This window comes from Lichenostomus cassidix, chromosome 20 (assembly GCF_008360975.1).
Source record: "Lichenostomus cassidix isolate B80296 chromosome 20, HeHo_3.0, whole genome shotgun sequence".
In the NCBI taxonomy this organism is placed as follows: domain Eukaryota; kingdom Metazoa; phylum Chordata; class Aves; order Passeriformes; family Meliphagidae; genus Lichenostomus; species Lichenostomus cassidix.
In genome coordinates this window covers 11,653,156-11,675,362 of record NC_139500.1, presented here as the reverse complement: position 1 = coordinate 11,675,362, position 22,207 = coordinate 11,653,156, and the positions used below count along the sequence as shown (strand labels likewise).

General features: G+C 53.4%; 1 protein-coding gene across 2 annotated transcripts in view; it reads right to left on the bottom strand.

Annotated features, from left to right (window-relative positions):
• The window catches only part of MYH7B (myosin heavy chain 7B), a 29,059-nt gene extending 9,625 nt beyond the window's left edge, over nucleotides 1-19,434 (bottom strand). The window contains exons 1-22 of one of the 2 annotated variants that reach the window (XM_085078936.1): nucleotides 19,414-19,434; nucleotides 18,541-18,696; nucleotides 17,567-17,670; nucleotides 15,773-15,916; nucleotides 15,542-15,698; nucleotides 15,414-15,441; nucleotides 14,266-14,362; nucleotides 13,362-13,385; nucleotides 11,560-11,652; nucleotides 10,785-10,848; nucleotides 10,587-10,685; nucleotides 9,501-9,604; nucleotides 8,537-8,675; nucleotides 6,883-7,001; nucleotides 5,944-6,093; nucleotides 5,456-5,626; nucleotides 4,584-4,763; nucleotides 4,367-4,499; nucleotides 3,857-3,933; nucleotides 1,522-1,609; nucleotides 977-1,094; nucleotides 285-408 (exon numbers count right to left, since the gene is read on the bottom strand). In XM_085078936.1, the coding sequence (XP_084935062.1) occupies nucleotides 285-408; nucleotides 977-1,094; nucleotides 1,522-1,609; nucleotides 3,857-3,933; nucleotides 4,367-4,499; nucleotides 4,584-4,763; nucleotides 5,456-5,626; nucleotides 5,944-6,093; nucleotides 6,883-7,001; nucleotides 8,537-8,675; nucleotides 9,501-9,604; nucleotides 10,587-10,685; nucleotides 10,785-10,848; nucleotides 11,560-11,652; nucleotides 13,362-13,385; nucleotides 14,266-14,362; nucleotides 15,414-15,441; nucleotides 15,542-15,698; nucleotides 15,773-15,916; nucleotides 17,567-17,670; nucleotides 18,541-18,637 (2,310 nt within the window). In that variant the 5' untranslated portion in view covers nucleotides 18,638-18,696; nucleotides 19,414-19,434. Of the gene's footprint in view, nucleotides 1-284; nucleotides 409-976; nucleotides 1,095-1,521; nucleotides 1,610-3,856; nucleotides 3,934-4,366; nucleotides 4,500-4,583; nucleotides 4,764-5,455; nucleotides 5,627-5,943; nucleotides 6,094-6,882; nucleotides 7,002-8,536; nucleotides 8,676-9,500; nucleotides 9,605-10,586; nucleotides 10,686-10,784; nucleotides 10,849-11,559; nucleotides 11,653-13,361; nucleotides 13,386-14,265; nucleotides 14,363-15,413; nucleotides 15,442-15,541; nucleotides 15,699-15,772; nucleotides 15,917-17,566; nucleotides 17,671-18,540; nucleotides 18,697-19,413 lie in introns of those variants that run through there. The other variant, XM_085078935.1, reaches the window with a different exon arrangement.
• Nucleotides 19,435-22,207: the final 2,773 nt, after the last annotated feature.

Here is a 22,207-nt window from a genome sequence, read left to right as displayed (position 1 = left end):
CCCACACATGGCACAGGGAACCAGATCTCCTGCCCTGAGCACATCATGCTCCCCACAGGGATGAGCTGCTGAGGTGGGTGGGATGAGGTCAGGCAGCTGTTTTTTGAGAGCTGTTTTTTCTCTTCCCAGCCAGCATTTTTCTCTGCCCTCCTGAGTCCCTTCAAGGGCCACACACACCCTGCAGAGTGCAGGGCAGCAGCAGGACTGTGGCCAGGCAGAGACAGGCATGGAGAGCAACAGGAGGGACAATTCCTCCCTCCCAAGGGCCAGCTGCCTGATCTCACCTTGGTGTGACCAAATTTGTACTGTGCATGGTCCAGCTCCAGGGAGCTCAGCAGCTTCTCTGTGGCCTTCCTGCTGTCCACAAACTTGTCTTCTGGAATGGCTGCTGGGTTGAGGATACGGTATCTGCAGGGACAAAGCAGAGGGAGGCCATGCAGGAGATCTGCAGCACCATCATCACCCCAGAACCTCAGTCACACCACTTCCCACTGGAGCCTTGAGGCTGCACCACAGGCTAGAGATGTGTGTGAGCCAGCTGCTCCAGGGCACAGGATTGCAGGCACAAGGGAACTCTGCCACGTTTTAGTCCCTGAACATCAGGGAGACTCTGCAAAGACACCACTGGCCTCACCATGCCTAGTCAGGCCTGAGCTAAGCAGCATGGATGGGACCTGCTGGAGAATACTAAGGATCCATCCCAAGGGCAGAGAGAAATCTGAGCCTGGATCAGAGGGCCTGAGCCTTGTCACCATCTCCCTGCACCAGCCCTGCACTCAGCACCTCAGACATCCCGATCTCATCCCAAACTCCCCATGTCTGGCACCCCAGAGCCAGCAGCAGAGCTATCCCAAACTGGACAGGCACTGGGGGTGTGTGGGGCTCCCAGCCCTGCACAAGCTGGGGAGCAGGCTGGAGCCAGGACAAGGCTGTCTGCCCTGGAAACACAGCTGGGCAAGGAAGAGGAGGCAGTTACCGCTGCTTGAAGTCGGCGTAGAGGATCCTGTTGGGGAATCCCTTGCGGCAGATGCGGATCCCTTCCAGGACACCGTTACACCGCAGCTGGTGCAGCACCAGGAAGGAATCCATGGCTCCTGGGGGGAGGACAGACATGGAGCAGATGCTCAGCCCAAGAAGACAGAGGAAATGGAGCTGCAGCCCAGCCCAGAACCCTGGGAACATCCCGTGGCTTGAACACGAGGGTTAACCTATCCTGCAGGTCTGTGCTGAGCAGCAGTGCTGCAGCCTGGGCCTTGGATGGTGGAATTCAGCCTGAAAGTCTCATCCATGCCTGCTGTTATACAAGTGCCAGGCTGCACAGCCAAAACGAGCCTGGCAAAGCTCATTCTCCCCAGCACAGGAGACTGACCCGGGTCACAGGAGTTTCAGCACTGAGATGGGGTCAGGGCTCAGTGGCAGCATGAACAGGGCTGGGCAGAAGGTGGGTGCAAGAATCCCTGCCAGCTGCCACGTGTGGCTGTCCCCAAGGGCACTGCCAGGCTGCTGCCTCAGCCCCCTTACCTGGGGTCTTGGTCTCGTTGGGGATGATGCAGCGGACAAAGTGGGGCTGGGTAGAGCGCAGGTTGGTCATCAGCTTGTTGAGATTCTCCTGCAGGGCACACAGTGAGTGAGGGGACAGCTCTGCTTCCAAACAACACTTCTCTTTCTCTCCAGACCCTTCTCCCCACAGGCAGGGAGGGAGCAGACCCTGGGGGCCCCTTCTGGCATGAGAAAGGGAGAATTTCCTCCTGCTGTGCTGCCAAGGGACATTCCCAGCCCCGGGGCAGTGCAGCAGGGTGGGAGCCACGGCACAGGGGACTGGGTGGCATGCAGGACAAATGACACCTGCAGGCTTTGCTGGGCCAGAGAGGAGCCAGATGCTTCCCAACTATTTGCAGGTGAAGTTTTGCTGCAGGGGAGAGCCAGGGACAGGGGCCTGAGCATATTCCTGGCACAGAGCTCTGTGTTTAGTACCTGTGGCAGGACAGACCCCCCCCCCCTTTCTCTCTCTCCCTGATTGCTAGCCGAGATTGATGGCCCAGATTAAGTCAATGGCTTAATCCTGACTATCAGTGCTGGCGTCTGGAACTCAGAGCAAGACACTGAGAGAATGTGAATAATTTTCAGGTGACCGCAAATACACACTCTTTTCCCTATAAAACACCACGAAAAACTCAGTAAAATCAGAAGCTTTTCTACATGGATATCGGAGCGTGGAGAAAAGTCTCTCCCCTAAGCTTGGACGCAGGCTCTGCGGTTACTTCCCGAGGGATTGAGTCAGGACGCTGATGTATCCCCAGCTCCAAAACTGGATTTGGTGAGATCATTGAGTTTCCTAAATTGTATTATTCCGGCTAACTTATAGGTACCTTTCTTAACTTGCATTTCAGCTAGCTCAAGCAAGCATTTCTTAACTTGCATTATCGTTCAAGTAAGCATTTCTTGCGTTTTTAACTATTTTTATAGTTCAAGCAAGGTTTTACCCCATAATTGCATTTTTAGCTACCATAGTGTTGCAATTATGTATTCATTGTGTGTCTATGTGTGTCAATCTGTTCTATGTTTGTATGTTTGTTATGTTCTGTGTCAAATAAATGGTATTTTTAGACAAATCGGCCAGATATCAAAGAATCTTGCGAACGGGACTAAGTCTTGGGGAACTAGCTGTCTTAAAGCCTGTCAAACTGCAAAAGCACATAAATCTCCTCTCTCCCATGTAAGACAGTACCCTGCAATTCCAGGGCTGGTGTCCACACTGGCTGCAGGCAGAGAATGGTAGGAAATGCAGGATTTCCCTGCACCTCCACAGTGCTTCACCCATTTTGACCATGACAGAGGGCCCTGCTGATCCAGACTGCACCTCCTTTTCTCTCCAAGGCACAGCCCTGCCTTTGCTTGTGGGAGAGGCATCTCCACCCTTGATCTTAGCAGCTGCCTTCCTCTGCTCGTACAGGCTCAGCCTGCCCAGGACCAGCTCGGGGAAGGGAACACCTTCCCACAGCTCCACATCACCATGGGGCAGTACCTCACCACAGACACCTTTCCCCAAGGTCTGTGACTTGTCCAGAAGGAAGAAAGTCACAATTTTCTCTCAACAGGAAGGAGTCACAGAATATTCTGTGTTGGAAAGGACCCACAGGATCATCCAGTCCAGCCCCTGTCCCTGCACAGACACCCCAACAATCCCACCCTGTGCATCCCTGGCAGTGCTGTCCAAACCCTCCTGGAGCTGTAGCAGCCTCAGGCTGTGCCCATTCCCCCTCACAAGGCTGTCATGGCAGGACACATCCCTCTGTGCTGCTTTCCAGTTAGCTGAGCTCTGGACTGGACAAATGACTCCTGTGGTGAGCATGGGATAGAGGTGTGTGACACCCTGAGCTGTAAAATGGGTCAGGTCACCCCCCAGGACAGGGAGCTGCCTGCAGATCCTCCTCCATTCTCTTCTGCCCAAAGGCTCTCCTTCCCGCTGACAAGAATGAGGAGAGAAGTAGCACAGACTTAAAGTGATGTTCATGTAATTAATTATCTAAACATCACTACAAGTCTTAACTGCCGCTCTCCCAAAGGTGGAGGAGCATCACATGGGCAGGAGCAGCATGAGCCCAGCTCCAAGGGAGCTCTCCCAGCCTGGAGCTTCTTGTCCTACCCTTGGAGCACAAGGACAGGGCTGGGGTTCTGCCAGGCACAGGGATGAGAGGGAGTTGGGGGCTTTTGCCTAGAGGTGGTCCTTCAGGGGTTCTGGTGGTTCTTCCCAGGAAGTGCAAGAGACCAAGAGTGTTGGCAGGGAAGTGGGACTGCCAGTGGGACCCTCAGAGCATTTTTCCCCCATGGCCCAGGATGAGGGGCTGCCTCTTACCTTGTGCAGCTGCGACACCGTTTGGAAAGAAGCTGCCTTTTTACGTTTCTCCTTGGTGCCTGGCTTGTGAGGTTCCTCTGTTGGGGTGAAATATTGATTACTTACATCAGCAAAACATCTGCCAGGCTTGGAGGGCTCAGGAGCACCCTCAAGCACCCCTAGAATTCCCACAGCTCCTGCTGTTTGTAAAGCTGAGGTGGTTGCGCCCTGCTGCAGAGCAAAGTCACAGACAACCAAAACCATCTCCCACAGCACCTAGCTCTGGGTGTTCCTCCGCAGCTCCTGACAAAAACACCCTTCACACACCCCAAAGTCACAAGGCCACCGTGACACCCCTACAGCCCCACACAAACCATTAAACCAGCACCCACCCACACAGGATTTCAGGGATCAATGCGGGTTTCCCCTTTGCCCGGAGTGCCAGGGACAGGGATGCTGCACCAACAGCTGGGCACAGAGGAGAGGAGGGGAGAGACTGAGGTAAAAAAAAGGGGTGAGGTTGTTCCTCACCCGAAGCAGAGCCCACGTAGTTCTCATAGAGGGAGGCCAGCAGCTTGTTCTGGGATTTCTGGAAGATGGCCACCACGGTCTCGTTCAGAGGGTCCTTGTTCTTGTCCAGCCACCCCACGATGTTGTATGGCACCTGTCCCCAGGGAGGAAAGGTCAGGACAGCCCTGTCCCCACGAGGGGAAGGTGTAGGTGCTGGGAGGAGCTGCCAGGGACGTACCACACCAGCATAGTGCACCACTTCAAAGTGGGCCTCGTACTTCCGCTTCTTGTCCGGCCGCGGCTTCTGGAAGTTGGGCGACTTGCCGATGTGGTTGTCGTAGAGCTTGGCCTTGAAGGTCATGTCAGAGGCCTTGGGGAACATGCACTCCTCTTCCAGGATGGACAGGATTCCCATGGGCTGCAGGGAGAGGGGGGATAAAGAGGGCTGAGCTCAGTGTGGCCATGTCCCATCCCAAACACAGGGAATTCTCTGTGCCACTGAGCACAGGCACTGGGAGATCCCATCCTAACCCAGGTGCAAGATTAGCCCCCCTAATCCATGGGGCCAAGCTGTCTTTGGCTGTATCTGACCTCCAGCCAGTCCATGTGGGACTGGCCAGGCCTGCAAGACATGGGAGCTTGTCCAGGTCCAACAGATGATTGAGAAGGAGAAATCCTCTTTAGGATTGGTCCTTTCAAAAAAAAATCCCCAAAAAGATGAGTTTCCATCATGCAATGGTGGAAATATTTTCTACAAACTGCTCTGAATCAGCAAGTGCCCAAGTAAGAGGCACTGAGAGGCTACAAATGGGTGAGAAAAAAGGGGCAGAGGTTATTGTTCTGTGGAGGAAAAGGCTGCACCAGGTTTTGTGGCTCACCAGTGGGTAGGAACAGAATTACCATGTTTTCATGAAGTCAAAATTTGTGTCAAAAGGTCTCAGTGGGCTGGAGGGTCTGAGCTGTAAGTGTGGGGAAAATAATTTGGGGCGCTTGCCACTGACTGGGGAGGGAATAAATTAATTTTGGTAGCAGAGCACCTCTCGCTGATGCAGCCTTTGCAAACAAACCACCCCCCAGCAGCACCATTCTGTGCCCTGCCTCATGCTTCACCTTCTCAATCAGGTCGATGCAGGCCTGCAGGTCCAGGCCAAAGTCAATGAAGGTCCATTCAATGCCTTCCTTCTTGTATTCCTCCTGCTCCAGCACAAACATGTGGTGATTGAAGAACTGTTGCAGTTTCTCGTTGGTGAAGTTGATGCACAGCTGCTCGAAGCTGTTGAACTGCAAGAACAAACCAGATCTGAGTCAGAAGGAGCTCCTGAAGTGAAGAGATTCACTCTTGTGCTTTGTCTGGCTGGGCAGGGTGATCCCTGCCAGGCTCAGCTGTGCTGCTACCAGAGCAGGTAGCCAGGAATCACTGGAGATGTGCCCACAGCAATGTTAAATCATTCCTTGGGAATGATTTGCTCCAGATACATTAATTCAGACAAGAGCTCATTTTCTCACCAAGTACAGCAGTTTCTTTGAGGAGATAGAGCTCTCAAACACCTGGGGACTGAGCTGTCCCTCCAAATCCCCTCCAAAGCTGCAGAACTCACATCAAAGATCTCGAAGCCTGCAATGTCCAGCACTCCAATGAAGAACTGCCTGGCCAGCTTGGTGTCCAGGGTCTTGTTGATGCGTGTCACCAGCCACTTGAACATGCGGTCGTAGGTGGCTTTGGCCAGAGCTCCCACAGCGTACAGCACCTGCCAAGGCAAACCCCAGAGCACACCCTGAGCTTCTCCCTGCCCCTGCAGGAGCCAGGGGCTGAGAGAGAGCTCCTCCTGGCACACCAAGGATGCACAGGCAGAGCCAAGGAGTTTGTGGTTACAGTGTAAGCTCCAAAATTAGCTTTCACATTCCTCACAAGTGTGTTCCTGCCCACCTGGCCTATCTTGCCTCCAAGGTCTTAGGTTATAAATTCAGTTTAAAGTGGTATTTTCAGAAGCCTTGTGCCTGGCAGGAGCCCACAGCCCACTTTGGATAAGACACTGGCTCCTGAGGTCCTCTAGGATTGTACTCAAGGACTGCCTTGCACTATTCAGGCCAGGTCTGGGCTCCTACCTGGGCTGTGGCTGGAATCTGACCAGACACATTTCTGGTGCATTGGAGTCTCCCACAAGACCAGTTCAGGTGAGAGTTTAGATGAGTTTTCTACTTTTCAGGGCTGAACTCTCCACAGGAGTGTGACTGTCTCTGGAGCAGATCCACAGAACCTGGACCTCCTCTGGCTGGGATCCAACCCACATTTCAAAGACATGCATTGACTCTCCACCCTTGATTGGTATCAAAGCTATCAGCCAGCTCTGCCACCCACTTTCCCTGCTGCTAAAAGAACTCTGGATACATCTTTACCTACTGCTCTGGAGTCTCCTCCTACACCCAAGAGTGAACTGAAGCACCAGTGGGGCCATGCAGAGCACATTGGGCAATGGCCTGAGCAGTCAGAGCCCAGCGTGTGCAGGGGACATGTCCTGGTGTCCTGTCACACTCACCTGCTCCACGTTCTGACCTTTGGTCACGAACTCATTGCCCACTTTCACCCGAGGATGGAGCAGCCCCTTGATGAGGTCAGCTGAGCTGATTCCCATGAGATAGGCAGCTTTGTCAGCACCTGGAAAGCAGCACAAAGGCATGAGGAGCCAGCAAGGAGGGGCTGGGAAGGGAAAAAGGAAGCAAAATAAAAAATTACTAGCTCATATGGTGATCAATCCTACATTAGTTTTCCCACCTGCTCCAGTGTCTAATGTGATTTTCCAACTTGGATAGTGTATGATGCTTTAAAGTCTGAACCTCCTGCCTGAGAAGTTACTGTTTGGAGACCTGCTGCACCTTATCAAGTTCTTATCATTTTAGTCTTCTTCATTTGGGACTCTCTGTGCATTTTCCAGCAGAAGTTTGAATTCACATGCAGTGAGTTTGAACTGACTAGAAGGGAGGTGATTGTCTTTCATAAACTCCTAATAGCAGATTGTAGCTAGAAAATCACCTCTGTAGGGAACTCACTGCCACATCAAACCTTCATCAATTATCAGGTGGCAGCTAAAGAGTGTGTTGCCACTCCTGAGGCAAAGAGAACTTTTCCTTCACGAATGTTAACATGACAAGGTCTGAACCAGGCAGTTGTTTCTGGTGGATCCCTGCTGAAAACTTCCAAGTAATTGCTAGAGCTCCCCCTTTTCACCCTTCCACATGCTGGAAAGTCACCCTCTCCCTTCAGGTTTGCTCTGCAGCCCGACTGTTCTTAGATTTGTAATTTGCATTGGATTTTCCTGAGCAAGAGGCCAGCAAAAGTGTTAGGCAGTGACTGTCCTACTCCAGGAGGCTGTAAGCTGAGCAGGTCCTTGCAGTCCTGCCCACAGCCTGGCTCACCCTTTGTGGATGAGCTGCCTGGAATGCTGTCCTGTGAAGTGCAAGAGATGAAGAGCAGGAGGAGATGGAGCCCAGCTGGGCTGTGACACCCTGTGATGCTGCTAAGTCTGATGCAGAAGAGACCACCTTGCAGAGAGACTGTCCTAAATACTCCTGCTCAAGGACAAGTCCTTTGTGCACCTCCAGCAGGGCCCAAGGCAGTGTGGGTGCTTGGGATCACTGACCTCCCCAGACCAGACACTGGCAGTTATCTGATGCCAGAGTGATTTTTGCTTTTTTCCTTTTCTATATTTGTAACCTTCCCAATACTTTTTCCTATCCTTTTCCCCAGGTAGAAAGACCAAACACATTCCAAAGCTCCACATCCTGGGGGGCACAAGGCTCCCCTCCTACCTTGGTTCTTCCTGGGAACAAAGGTGGAGAACAAAATCTTCAAGAGACACTGTCATCAACAAGACCAACTAGTAACAGGGCTGGGGGGCTCCAGAGCAGAACTGCATCACCACTTGTGCTCTGAATTGGTGCTTTTGATCAACTATGCTAATTTCCTAAAACCTATCAAACTGTATTCAGCCCTATGGGGGTGAGTTTTTGTAGACATTCTTCCATAACTGCTCCTGCAGTTCCAATAAAGATCCACTTTTCCATTACCTCCTGGACTGAAATGATCTCTAGTTTCATTTCTAGGCTGAAAAAGGCAACAATCCCAGCCTGCCTTTGCAGGAATTGTGTCCCCAGCCCAGGCTGGGCAGGTCTGGAGCACAGAGCACAACTCACTTTCAGTGCCATCAGCCTCTGCCTGCTCTTCCCGCTGCTTCTGCTTGAACTTCATGTTCCCAAAGTGCATGATGGCTCCCACTATTTTATAGGAGCCATATTTCTCATCGTTGCTGAAGCCCAGGATGTCCATGGCGTGCTGAGGAGAGACAAAGCAGTAGAGATAGAACAAATTCACCACTCAGGGAAGGTTTGGTTCCTCCTCCCACTGTTTCCTGGGGCTGGGCAGGGTGCTCTGTCTGGTGGGCACCTAAGCAGGGAATCTGCTCCATGGGGTTTGAATGTGATTGCAGCTCCCACAAGACCTATTTGACAGAAAATGGACTCTTAGAAACCACAAGGAGGAGGTTTTCCTAGCTGAGGTCTCCAGAGGAGACCTGACTGATCTCCACAACTCCCTGACAGGAGGGGACAGCTGTGGGGGGTCAGGCTGTGCTCCCAGGGAACAGGGACAGGAGGAGAGGGAACAGCCTCAAGCTGTGCCAGGGGAGGTTCAGTTGGACATCAGGAAGAATTTCTGCACTGAAAGCATTGTCAGGCAGTGGAAGGGGCTGTTCAGGGAGGTTTGGAGTCCCCATCTCTGGAGGTGTCCAAAGAAGGCCTGGACATGGCACTCAGTGCTCTGGGCTGGTGACAAGGTGGGGATCAGGCACAGGTTGGACTCAATGACCTTGGGCATCTTCTCCAAATTTAATGATTCTGTGATCTTTCTCATGGGCACTATGAGAAGTGCTCATGTGCTCCAAGCCCTTCCAGATGCAGGGGATTACTCTCCCTTCCCTGCCTGGATGAGGCTGCTGGTGGAGATCAGAGTCACTCTGCCCTTTCCTGTAGGCTCCCAACAACCACCAATAAACCAGAGGGAATTCAATTTAAAGAGGGACACACAGAAAGCCAGGACACATCCCCAGAGCTGCCCAGAGGAAGGCTGTGCCCTCCCCAGGCCTCTGGGCTGTGCACATACATCTGTGGCCATGAGCTCCTCGCCGTCATCCAGGTTGTCCACAGTTGTCACCCCCTGGGAGCAGAAGTGGTAGTCGTAGGGGTTGAGGGACAGCAGCAGCATATCTGTAGGGGGATGACATGCAGAGGGTGAGGCCAGCCTGGTGGGGACCTCCCTGGGCAGAGGGACAGCCCTGGACACACGGATGCAGCAGGAAGGCTTCGCCAGCCTCAACTAGAGGGCACCAGCTGGGGGAGGAACAGCCTCTTCCAGCACAGGCAGGTCCACCCATGGCTCCCACCTCTTCTGTGCTTGCCTCCTGCTTGCTATCTTGGGAGATGGCCTGGCTGCAGACTGATTTAGAAGTGGCCACCATGCCCTTGTGACTCCAGATAAGATTACTGCTCTCTCAGACCTGCCTAATAAGGTGCTGTTCAGCACCAAGCTCAGGAGCCCTCAGCCAAGAGCTGCCCACCCCAGGGGCTGTGCCAGCCATCCTTGTGCATGGGGAAAGGCTTCCTGAGTGGGATGTGGCCCCAGGAGGCTGCTCAGAGCACAGAGCTAGCCCAGCACAAACTCAGATCAGCTGGGATCACATCTACACCAGGGCCCTGAGAGAGCTGGGCAGCTGTTCCCAAACTCACCTGGAACAGGTCATCTCACCAGGGAGGCTGAAGGATATTGCAGGAGGCTACAGAACACCTCCCTCTGCCCCAAAATGAGTAAATCTCCAGCCTGCAGATGCTGAGGTCAGTGCTGTACCCAAAACAGCACGAGGATTCCAGGCAAGGCAGCTTTACAAAGCGCATTCCCACCTTGCAGATGAGTGACCTCAGTCCTACACAGTGGCAGAAAGGGCTTTAGTCTGGCTTGTCAGCCTGTGAGGATCATGGAGGCTGGGCTAGATGACCTCTTGAAATCCCTTCCTCCTTGAATTATCCACCAATCCCATGCTCCTGTGCAGCTAGCAAAGCATTCAGGAGCAGAACCTGCATGGTGAGCTGGATTTGCTCATTCCTGTGCACCCCAAAGCTGACAACAGAGCTCTCTGGGGTTCTATCCAGGCCATCCTGCTCTAAGGGCTGTCTGCATCTTTGGCTGCCTCACCTTGCAGCTCTGGTTTCTTCCCAGAGAGGATCTGGTAGAAGATGTGGTAGCTTCGCTCTTTGGGTTGCTGGAAAATCACTCTGGATTTTTCCAGAAGATCTGGAATGAAATAGGGCAGAGGGCTCAGAGGAGGGCTTGTTCCTTCCCTGAGCTGAGCCCAAACAGTGGGATTAATTCCTCCCCAGTGCAGCTACTCACAGATGTCAATGTCTGCAGAGGCCAACTTCCCAGAGGGACCAAAGTGGATCCGGATGAACTTGCCCTGAAAACACACACAGTGCTGGGCTCGGCTACACAGGTACAGTTCTGAACAACCTCTAGAAATTGAATTAATTTCCCACTTCCTGGGCTTCTGCTGATGCCAGGCAAGTTACTGGGCTCTGTAAAGTGGTGAAGTTCTCTAGTTTGTAATGTGCAGAGGCTCAGACAGCATTGCCCACGGGTTTAAACACCAGGCAGGCAGGAATTTCACTGAGAGCAGATAAACCCCTGTCCTCAGGCCTGTTCTTAGCACCAAGCACTTCTGCAGGCCCTGTGACACTGAGGCTGCCCACAGCCCCTGCTCTGTGCTAGGCTCAGGGTCTCCCCAGCAGTGCCTCCCTCCCCTCCAAGGCACAGGAGCTCTGCAGCCACAGCAGAGCCAGGCTGGGCTTTGTAAAAATACTGCTGCACCCTGGAAGGAACACTCTCGTGTGTCCCAGTGCCAGGCTGTGCTCAATGTCCCTCTAACTCTGGTCCTGCCAGGGATGTGTCTCCAGCCACAGGCTGTGACACCAGGGCCACTCGTGCTGGCCACCCTTACTGCACTGATGTAGCCACAAAACCCTGGCCCTGGCAGCCCAATCCCACCAGGAAGCAGATCCAGCTCCCTGCTGCGTGCCTTTGGCCCCCACTGCACAAACCCACAGTGCCACCAGCTGTGCACACAGCCCACACAGACATCCACAGCTCCCTGTGCTGCTGAGGCACTTACAAAACGGGAGGAGTTGTCGTTTCTTATGGTTTTGGCATTGCCAAAAGCTTCCATGGCTGGGTTGGCCTCGATGATTTGATCTTCGAGGGTGCCCTGGAAAACAAACCCAAAGGATGTGTGAGCTCCCACCCAGCCAGAGGGGATCTGTGAGCAAGAACACAGCAGTGCTGGGGCTCCTTGCTGCACTCCTGAGCTGTCCTTGAGACCTGCTGTTCCTGAGGCATCTCCTTGTCTCCCCAGGCAATGCAGCTCACTTTAGGGATCAACAGTGCTCTCTGGGGGCTTCTCCTTGCCTAAACTGGTCCCTCTGGAGTCCCATGCTGTGTCCCCTCTGCACACAGCTCTCCTTACCCCCACTCTTAGGAGCTACAATATGCAAACCAAGAGCATGCTCATGTTGTCACCAAACAACAGTCTGAATAATTTCGGGCTCTGACTCTACCAGGCATCTCCTCTTCCACCAAAATAAAGTCTTGGACAGTTCACATCAACAGCATATTGCCAAACAAGAGGTCCAGAAACCAACAAAATGCATGGCAGGGTCTCAGTGTGATGGCAATACAGCACAGGTCCCAGCTGGCACGATCTGCTGGGCACCTGGGGCTCTCCTGAGCAAGCCCTGAGATTAATCCTCTCCTAACCTTGTTTTTCCACATGTTTCTCTGCTCAAAGATAAAGAGACACCCTCCACCTAGTGCAGGTAAAGCAGGATGAGGATTTGAGGAGGGGAGCAAGAGACTGGTGCCAAACCACACGGGGACAGTGGGGTTTGACACCAGCAGGAGAATTTGGCAGCACAGGCACCTGCAGGATTTTTCATGAGAGCTTTTGCCCATGCTCTAACACATTACAATCCACAGGGCTTTCCTTAGGTGGGAAACACCAGCTCTGGGCTCTGCCCAGCCACAGCCACCCTCTCTTTCCAATGCTGGAACCACATCTGCTCCCCACCTCTGCAGCTCCAGGCATGTGAAGGGCAAAAGAGACAGGGAGCAGCTGTGAATCACAGTTACCAACAAACCCTATCAATCACCTGAGCATGCTTTGATCTCTTATCTCTAAATTCAGCCTAACCTAAAATGACCTGGTCTGTGAGACCCAGTGGGGGCAGCCCCAAACCCCAGAGGTTCATTCCCTGAGCTGTCTCACTCTAAGTTTGTCCAAGAGGTCACTCATGTGATGACAAACATCCCCCAACCAAGGGTGTGCACCAGGTGAAGGCTCAGAGAAACCAAGGGCCAAGGCTGTGTGACTGAGCCCTTGGGGAGCCTCAGGGGCTGAACATCTGCTGGGTTTGCTTGGAGCTCAGCAAAGCCTTCAGAAATGATGTCCAGAGAAGGACATCAGCTGCCTGCAGTGATGGGCACAGCCAGCCCAGGGCTTTCAGGAGGTGACAAGTGCAGACACCAGCAGGGCACTGCTCTGCAGCTCCAGCATGGCTGCTTGTGGCAAAGAGGGTCTTCCTCTGCCCCTCAGCTGGGCTTGGAGTCTGAGGAGCATCTGCAGAGGGTGAAGGCTTCACCTCACCTTTGGAGGAGCCCACACCACCCCCAGACACACACTGGTGAGAAATGAGTGTTTGCAGAGTAATGATGCTTTGAAGGAGAGGCTGGAGGCAGAAAGGCAGAAAGGCACCACGAGATGAAAGAGCAAAGCTTCCAGCTATGGGAAGGTGGGAGATACAAAGCCAAGTGGAGAATGGGACTCCTAGACCTAAACTAGATGCCCCACACATCACCCCATCGCTGATCTGTGGGGCAGCAGAGCTCTGTCCTCAGCATTAAGGAGTCCACAACACTTACCCCAGTTTTAGTGGCAAGAGCTGCCTAGAGAAAGGAGAGAAAATTGTCTTTAGAAATCCAGAAGAGCCAGGCAAGAACCACAAGAAGCATGGTCAGAAAAGCAGGCCATGACCATTTAGTGCAAAAAAAAAAAAAAAAAATCCAAGAAAAAAACTTGGGAGGATTAAACTTTACAGGAGAGGCCAAAAAGTTGTTAAATAGATTAGCTCAAGAAAATAAAGAAATGCATCAAAAAGCAAGAACAGTTAAATTCAAACTCAAAGAAGAGGAGAGAAAATAATGCTGAAGTATTGCTTGTCTGATACCTAAAGCAGCCAGTTTGCTTCCTCGAGGGAAAAGCAGGCTGGAGCCTCAAAGTATCCAGAAGAAATAAGCAATTGCAGGGGCAGCTCAAAAATAACCAGCACCAAAGAAAAGCAAGAATCAAAACAAGAGCAAGAAAAGCACAAGGTAGAAAAGGGTCAAAATTAACAAAAGGAGAGGGAAAAAAGGAGAAAAGGCTGAAAAGCAAGGCTTAAAAGAGGCAAGGTGGGAAATGGAAGGTTTACTTCATCCTTTTAATGCTCCTTAAGAAGACCACTGGGGTGTTGAAGGAGGAAAAGAGAAAGAGAACAACTAAAGCACATCTTCCAGGCTGCACGGGTTGAGCAGCCGCGTGAAAAAAAAATCCATTTCCCCTTGAGCAGAATAATTTCAAGCCTTGCTTGTTCAAAAGTCAGGGAAAAGCCAAGCCCTGGGTGGGTCAGACCAAAACACGTTTCCAAACGCAAAAAGTTGGGGAAGAAAAAGTAAGAAGAAGAAAGGGAAAGGAGGGGAAAAAGAATTTTTAAAAAAGTTAAAAAGAAAAAAAAAACGGAAAGAAAGGAAGAAAACAACAAGAACTTGTTTCAAAAGAAGGTCTTACTAATTTCTTGCCCGGTGTGTCGCCCAAGGCTGCGACAATGGCAAAGTACTGAATGACCCGCTTGGTGTTTACAGTCTTACCAGCACCAGATTCTCCGCTTAGAGTAACAGAAATACACAGATCAAGGGCATGAGGCAAAGAACAGGCACAGCTCATCACACACACCCTGCCGGGCTGCGAGGGACAAGTCTCAGAGGGATGGAGAGCTCTCAGTCCCCAGCCTGGTGGGACGTGCTTGTCTTTGGGGTTTGCCTGAGGAGCGCCACCCGGCTCTCCGTGTCCCCCCGGGTGGCCGAGGTGCCGCGGGGGCTCAGCTGCCCACTGCAGCACGGCCACCGAGCTGGCCGGCCGTGGCCGCGGGGCTGCAGCTGTCCGGGATCAGCCGCCCCGCCTCGCCCGCTGCCCAGCGCGTGGTTTCGGCACGCCCGGCTTTGCAGGGGCATCTCGGGGATGGCAGGGCGCCGTGCCGGGGCGGACGGTGCCCGCTGCGGGCTGCGGGCGGCTGGCTGAGCTCATGGCTATAGTTAGCCAGCCGCTCTGCCATTGTAATCCCAGATGACAAAGAGCCGGGGGGAGCGCGCAGCGCGGCCGCCACCGGACCCGCGCCAAGCATCCTCCGCAGCCCCTGCCTTTCCTAATTAGGCCATGGCCCAGGCTAAAAATGTCCGCGGCTCCTGGCAGCGGCCGAGGGTCCTTTAGAGTCCTTTATATAGCCCTTATCTAGATGTCACTTGAAATCAACCTGGCCTCCACCCTCCCACGTCACCCTCCTCCCCCGCCGCCGCCCCTCCGGCCAGCATCTCCCTCCGGCCTTGGCCTCCATCTCTGCTTTCCTTCCCCTCGCTCCAGGGAGGCTGCCGGTGCTCGGGGCGCCCCGCGGCAGCTCCCGCAGCTGTCGGGGTGCGGGGGAGCCCGGCTTTGTCACCTGGCACGGTGGCGGCGGCAGCAGCCTGGGCGGCAAGGGTGACAGCTGCCGGGATGGGGGGGACAGTGCCGGGGGGCTCCTTGGGCACAGGGTGCCCATCCAGGGGGCACAGCACTGAGGAGACACTGCCGGGGGTTCCTTGGGCACAGGGTGCCCATCCAGGGAGCACAGCACGGGGGATCTCGACTGCTCACAGCAGGGCAGGGGATGCAGGGGCACTTACGTGATGAGCATGGACTGGTTTTCACGGTCTGGAAGAGAAGGAGCGGGCATTAGGGCAGCTGCCCACCTCACCCCTGCCCCAGGAGGAGCCCGGAGAGCCCCGGTCGGGTGCCCCAGGGCAGCGCTTACTGCGCAGCATGTCGTTGTAGGCGTTGTCGGCGATGGAGTAGATGTGCGGCGGTGCCTCGGTGCGCCGCTTGCCCTTGTACGCTGCCACCACGGGCGCCGTGTACACCGGCAGCCACTTGTAGGGGTTGATGGTGACGCAGAAGAGCCCCGAGTAGGTCTGCAGGGGGAAGAAGGGTGGGTGAGGATGGGGGTGTCCCGATGTCCCCGCACCTCCCCACCCCGAGGGCTTACGTAGATCATCCAGTGCGAGTAGCGGCGCTTGAGGTTGTAGAGCACCGAGGCCTCGTTGAGGTGTGTCAGCATGGCCATGTCCTCAATCATGTCGAACTTCGGGGGGTTCATGGGCTGCACCTCGTCCTCCTTCACCACCCGTGTCTGTCAGGGGACAGGGGACACGTCAGAGGGACCAGAGTCCCCACTGAGCACTCTCTGCCCCAAAACTGGCCGGGTGGAGGGACATCCTGACAGTCCCACACTGGGGACAGCCCTGACCCCAGTGCCTGCTGTCAGGCTGACAGGGCTGCCCTGTTTTGGGGTGACTGGCCCAGGGCAGCCCCACCAGCACCCTGCCACAAAGCCCTGCTGGGACGAGCAAGCCCAGCTTGTTCCCTCCTCAGGGAGATGGGCTGTGGCTGAGGGGGCCAAGCTGGGGGACACCAAGTTGTTCTCCACAATGTGCTTGACACCCCCATCCTGTTTTTCACAGCCTAAAGCCCCGTGGCAGTGCAGCCTTTTGCTCCAAGAGATCCCTGGTTATTTGGGCAAACAGCTGAAGCCTGTACCCCATCACTTAAAACTGGATTTATTTAATCCCACGAGACCAAGCACGGGGAAACTATCACATTACCTATCTGGCCTGGATGGGAGGAGCTGGATTTAGCAAATGGTCTTGTTAATAAAGATTAAATGAAATCTTTCAGAGGTTTATCTTTTTTTATGGGTGAAGATGAAGTGCGTGGTGTTAAAGGCGTCAGGTGTTAAAAGCAGGAGGGTACACAGAAGGATAAGGGTGGGTTCATGTCTCTTGAAATGTTTCTGCTGGAAATGCTGACCCAGGGAAAGCTGATATCTCTTCTGATTCGGTAAATCCATCATAAATTGTACAAAGAGTTTCAAGAGGGCACAGCAAAAAGGGGTTTGCAAACTGCTTTTTTCTCAGAAGCTGAAGAGGTTCTAAATAACAGAATAAACTTTTAAAAATTATAACTCCTCTATGATAAATTTTACTTTTGAGAGGGCAGATCTCTTTACTTGCTTTCCCAAATTCAGGCAAAAATATTTTCAAAGCCTTGACATTTTTCAAAGACAATTACAGGTATTTCTTTTACATTTGGCAGACACAAACACTTCTTAGTGCCATTCTAACTAGCAGAGAAATAGATATTATAAAGTCTATCATCTACTGCCTGGTTAGATCCTTGTTCTTTTTCCCAGTTTTACACCAATGTGAATCTCTGCTCTGCAGTGAGGTTGTAGGGCCATAAGACTCCCATAGCCAAGAAAGGAATATTAATTAAGCTCATTTGCAGCTAATTGCACTGGATATTATCTTGACAAATACCAGCTGGTCCTTGCTTGCTTTGCCTCCCTCCCGCTGCTGGAAAACTGGAGCCTCACCACCAGACACAGCCTCTCCTCCCATCAGCTCACCCCACTGCAAATCTGGGCTAAAACGAGCAGGGATTGGCCAACTGGCCCCTTACCTGTTGTTTCAGCCTCCGGGATGAGCCGGGCACTGGTTCAGCATCACAAAGGGCTGTGCTGGGAGGTGTTTCCCCATCCAGGAGCTGTGCCCTCCGTGTGTCCCGCAGGACACCCCGCGTGTGACAGCAGCCCCTCGATGGGAGATGCTGAACTGGTGCCTCTCTTGGCAAGGAGCTGGCCTACGTGTGCTGACAGTGCCGTGTGTGTCCCCCCAGGGCAGGGTTATCAGCAAGAGCTCATGGCTTCAGACGTGATCTGGTCACACGTATCCCCCCTCACACACACTTGCTCTCCCTTGGAAAAGGAAAGGTATTTGCTTACTTCCTTATCTTTGGTTTCCACTGTGACTTTGCCACCAGAGCTTTCTTTTATTTCCACTTCGATATAGGCTTCTTTCTCATCTGGGATCCAAGCTCGCTTCTTTCCTGGAGGAGAAATGGAGGAAAGGAAAGGAAAGGAAAGGAAAGGAAAGGAAAGGAAAGGAAAGGAAAGGAAAGGAAAGGAAAGGAAAGGAAAGGAAAGGAAAGGAAAGGAAAGGAAAGGAAAGGAAAGGAAAGGAAAGGAAAGGAAAGGAAAGGAAAGGAAAGGAAAGGAAAGGAAAGGAAAGGAAAGGAAAGGAAAGGAAAGGAAAGGAAAGGAAAGGAAAGGAAAGGAAATACAGGTTGAAATGTAGGACACCATTTGAATTATCAACTGAAAGCTGACATGAATGCAGTTCGATAATGTGGAAGGACAGTGATTATTCCTTCCTATGTTCTTGGTCATAGGAGCTGGGATTTCTTTGCCTTCTTCGTGTTTGGAAGCTGTTTACTTTGCTGGGGTCAACTTCTAGCCTGACAGAAATCTGCTGCCTCACGAGTGCCTGCACTCAGACTGTCCTGGACAAAGGACAGTGTGAGGAAGCAAAGTTCTCCTCGTTTGCCCAACTGAGAGGAGCAAGTTGAGCTCTGGAGCCCAAACATGGCAAGCCATGGAAAAGTGGGGTGGCTGGGATGGAGAGGACACCCCTGAAACAAAACAGAGCTGGAGAAGGCTTTGATGCCTTCCCAGTCCCTCAGCCCTCTTGCCCCTCAGGGTCGGGGGAGATGAAAGATCACCTCCACCCACACCTCAGCAAACAAGGGGAAAGTTGAAAACCTGCTTTTCCCACCTGTAAGACCTTGCTGCCCTGCAGGCTGCTGGGGGGAATTCTGCAGTGCCTTGAGGAGCAGCACAGGGAAATGGGGAGGGATAGAGTCCTCAGAGAGCTGTGGCAGAGGGGCTCAGGGACTCCCAGGGCTGTGCTGAGCTCTTACCATCGAACGGGATCGTCTGGAGCTTCAGCTGCTCCGTGTAGCTTTTCCGCAGGTATGGAGCAGCCTCCCCAAACTCGCTCATGTCCAGCAGAGACATCTTGTCTGGCTGGAGGGAGGCTTGGCAGCAGCAAAGGAAGAGTGAAAGACTCCTGAGTGCTGAAAGGAGGGAAGGGATAAGGAGTCAGGGCATGGGGAAAGCGCCTGCTGTTGGATTGAGAACCAAGAGCGACACAGTCACCACACATGCTTTCAATTTTAGGGAGTGAAAGAAGACAGCGACAACAATGTTAGTTGATAAAAATTATATTAATGAGACAATTACTGAACACTTTCCCTTCTGCTGCTATCAACTCTGCACTGGAAGCCCCAGCATCGCTTTGGTGTCAAAATCCCCATTCCCACTTTAGGTGAGATTGTCAATAACACCCCTTTTCTTGATAAGCTCAGCTAAAAGCTATCCCAGCTCTACAGAGCTGCTGGAGCCCTGGTGCCCTGCACAAGCCCTCTGCAAAGACTCAGGGCTGTTCCTCTGAGTGATATTGCAGGAAGATAAAAGCAAGGCTCAATGTATTATCCCTGGGAAGACCCTTCTAGAAGGCTGTGTGGCAGCTGCTTGGAAAAGCACTTTTATGATTGTGCTTCCTAATATCCATCTAATGCAGTGCCACCCTGCAACGCTGCAGCCATCCCGAATGGAGCCACAGCTTGGCAAAACACACACTCCTCAGCAGAAATGCTCCCAATCCGGGTCTGTCCCACCCTCCCCTGTGCCACCAGAGTCAGCCCTGGGCTGTGGGATCAGCCACCCTGCAGGGGTGAAGTGGGTTAGTACAGGGGACACGCGTGCACACAGCCATGCTCTGTATTACTGACCTTGGTGCTAGCACTGAGTGGCTCTGTGTGTGCTGCAAAGCCCCTTTTTATTGTGTCTGTCAAGGTCAGAGTGGGAAAAGATATGTCAGAAATTCCCATGTGTCATGTCCACACAGCTCCATTGGTGCTGCTGTCCCACTGCCCGGACAGACACAAAAGGCAAACTTCACTTTTATCTCTCTGCAAATGCAGCCTGGTTATTTTTATTCCTGTATTGTCAGGCGAGCACAAAGGCAGAGTGAGAGAAAGGAAGGGAAGGCAGCACAGCTCTCCCAGCCTGCACTGCCTGCTCCAGTGGGGAGCTGAGGAACGAGAGCTCTGCCAGCTCCTCCTGCACCTGAGCACTCGATCCTGCTGCTCCTTCCCTGCACCGTGCCAGGAGAGCTGCTGCTCGGTGGGATGTGTGTGGCTCCTGGCTTTCCCAGCTGGAACATCCCAGCCTCTGGCTCAGATCTGATTTAGCCTCTCTCAGACAGACTGTCCACAAGGGGAAGGAGCTTGGGGCTTGGTCCTCCAGGTTCTGCTCCCAGAACTGCTCGCCTTGGCATGGGAGCTTGTTTTGTGCCTAGGCAGGTTTGTAATCTCTCAACAGAGAGGTTGCTGGGTTTCCTGCCCCCATTTTACCCAGACTGCACCCAAAGGTGCTGTGTACAACACGGTGATGGCAGCCTGGAGCTCACCTCCATCCTGGCAGCAGCACCATGGGCTGCCTGAGATGGGAACAGGACAACCTGGGCAAGGAAAAGCCATTTATCTGCTGGCATCCAAAGTGCAGTGAGGTTTCCACCCTGGAGAACCACAGATCATGGCTGCAGGGTTTGATATTCCCCATCCAGTACCACTCAGACCCCAGAGTAAATTGGCGGTGCTGAATCCTCCTGAGAGTGGGGGAAACTGAGGCAGGGAGTGGTTCAGGATCAGCTGTGCAGTGCTGTGCCCAGGCTGGATGTGGCACAGCCTTTGTCACAGCCAGAATAGCAGCACCAGAGGCTGCTTTGGGCGTGTGGCTTCAGCCTGGGCACACAGCCCAGGTTGCAGAGAGATTTTTGCAGCCCCAGCACCTGCCCTGGATCCCAGCCCCAGCCATGGTCAGACTTTCCATGCAGCACACAGCTTTGCTGCTACACCCTCCAGTCTGGCTTCCCAGTGCTGTCATCTCTGCACCTCCCTGACAGAAAGGTTCCCTGCCCTCCCAGCCTGCTCTGGAGTGAAGTCTGGGAGGTTCATGGGGTGGAGGAGGACTGCAGACCCATCCCCTGTGGCTCAAGCCCCAGCAGGGAGGATGGCTGGGCTCGCGGATGGCTTGATGTTGCCTTCACTGGCTGTGCAGTGCAATGCCAGCTCTTTGCAGGTGCCAGACTCCTCATGAATTGAAATGCTGCCATGCAGGGGAACCTGGAGCAGGAATAAGGACTTTGGGTACATCAGGATAAAATGGGATGCAGACCCCCATCTCCATGTCCCACATGGGCACTTCTCACCAGGTCAGTGTTCAGGAGTGCAGCTCCTCACCTGGATTTGTGAGCAGCTGGTGCAGAGCTGCAACCCCCTGGGGAGACCACGGGGACACCAGTCCTTAGGTCCCTCTTGACCACAGCATGACAGAGGTGCTCGGTCTTGCCAAGATGGCAGAGTTCCAGCATCCTGAAGAGCCACAGCCACCTCAGGTGGACCTCTGAGGTTACCCTGGTGGTCTTCTGCCTCTCTGTCCTGGGCTGGGAGTCAGGTTTCCACCCACTCCCTGGAGAGACCCAAGGCTCTGGTGGGTCCTGTGCCAAGTACCTTTGCCACAAGCGCCCTGGCAGTGGGATGAGCCCTTGGCCCAGACCCACCAGCTGGCCCAGCCTCACACATTCTTCTCAGGGCATGTACTCGCCCCACACTCTGCTCACCCCCTCCTCTGCCTTATCTTTAAAGCGATTTTATTTTTGGAGATTCCTCCTGCAGTTCCTTCTGTTCGCCCTGGTTTCTGTCCCTCTTTGAAGAGGTTCCAGCAGGGTCCATCAAAGGCCCAGCAGAGCTGTAGAAGGGGCAATGTGGAATGGTCACTCCAGCAGCTGCTGAAAGGCTCTTCCGCCAGGTTTGGGTGGTTTTGGCGCTGGTGTTTGTGATGTGGTTTTCTGGATGGTGGGGAGTTCATCCTCGTATGGCTGGCAAGGCCTGAGCTGTGCCCTGCACAGCAGGTGGGACAGGGCATTCCCAGTGGGGCAGTAGGATCCTCTGGACCTCCCACAAAATCCCATGGGCACAACAAGGAGCTCGTGCCTTCAGCCTGAGCAGAGGGGAGTTTTCTTCAGGTGGCTTTTGCCCAGAGTGAAGTCTGCCCAAATGATCCACCAGCCCTGAACGTCCATCCTCAGCAGTGGGATCATCTCCTCTGACCACTGAGACACCCCTGTTCTTCCCCCTGGGCTCTGTGCATGGTGTTGGTGTCCCATGATCTGATGGAAAAGGATGGGCTGGACAAGCCTCTCTCCATGGGACAGGACAGCACCAGCACCAGCCAGCAGAGCTGCCCCTTCGGTGAGTGTTTTGTGGTCACACCAGCTCCTGCCCAGCCTTGGAGAGCCAGGAGGGTGCCAGGGGCTCAGCCAGCCTCTCCAGAGAAATCCCCTGGCTGCTCCCTGACCCCCAGGAGGAATGTTTCCCATTAGCAGGCTCTGATAAGTGGCAGGAAGGAGAATTACTCTCCGTGTCGGGCAGTTTGCAAGAGGTTTCCACACTTATCCTCTCCCCACTATCAGCTCCCTGAAATGCTCTGGAGGGGGGTGCAAAGGTGGCTGATTAGATAAAG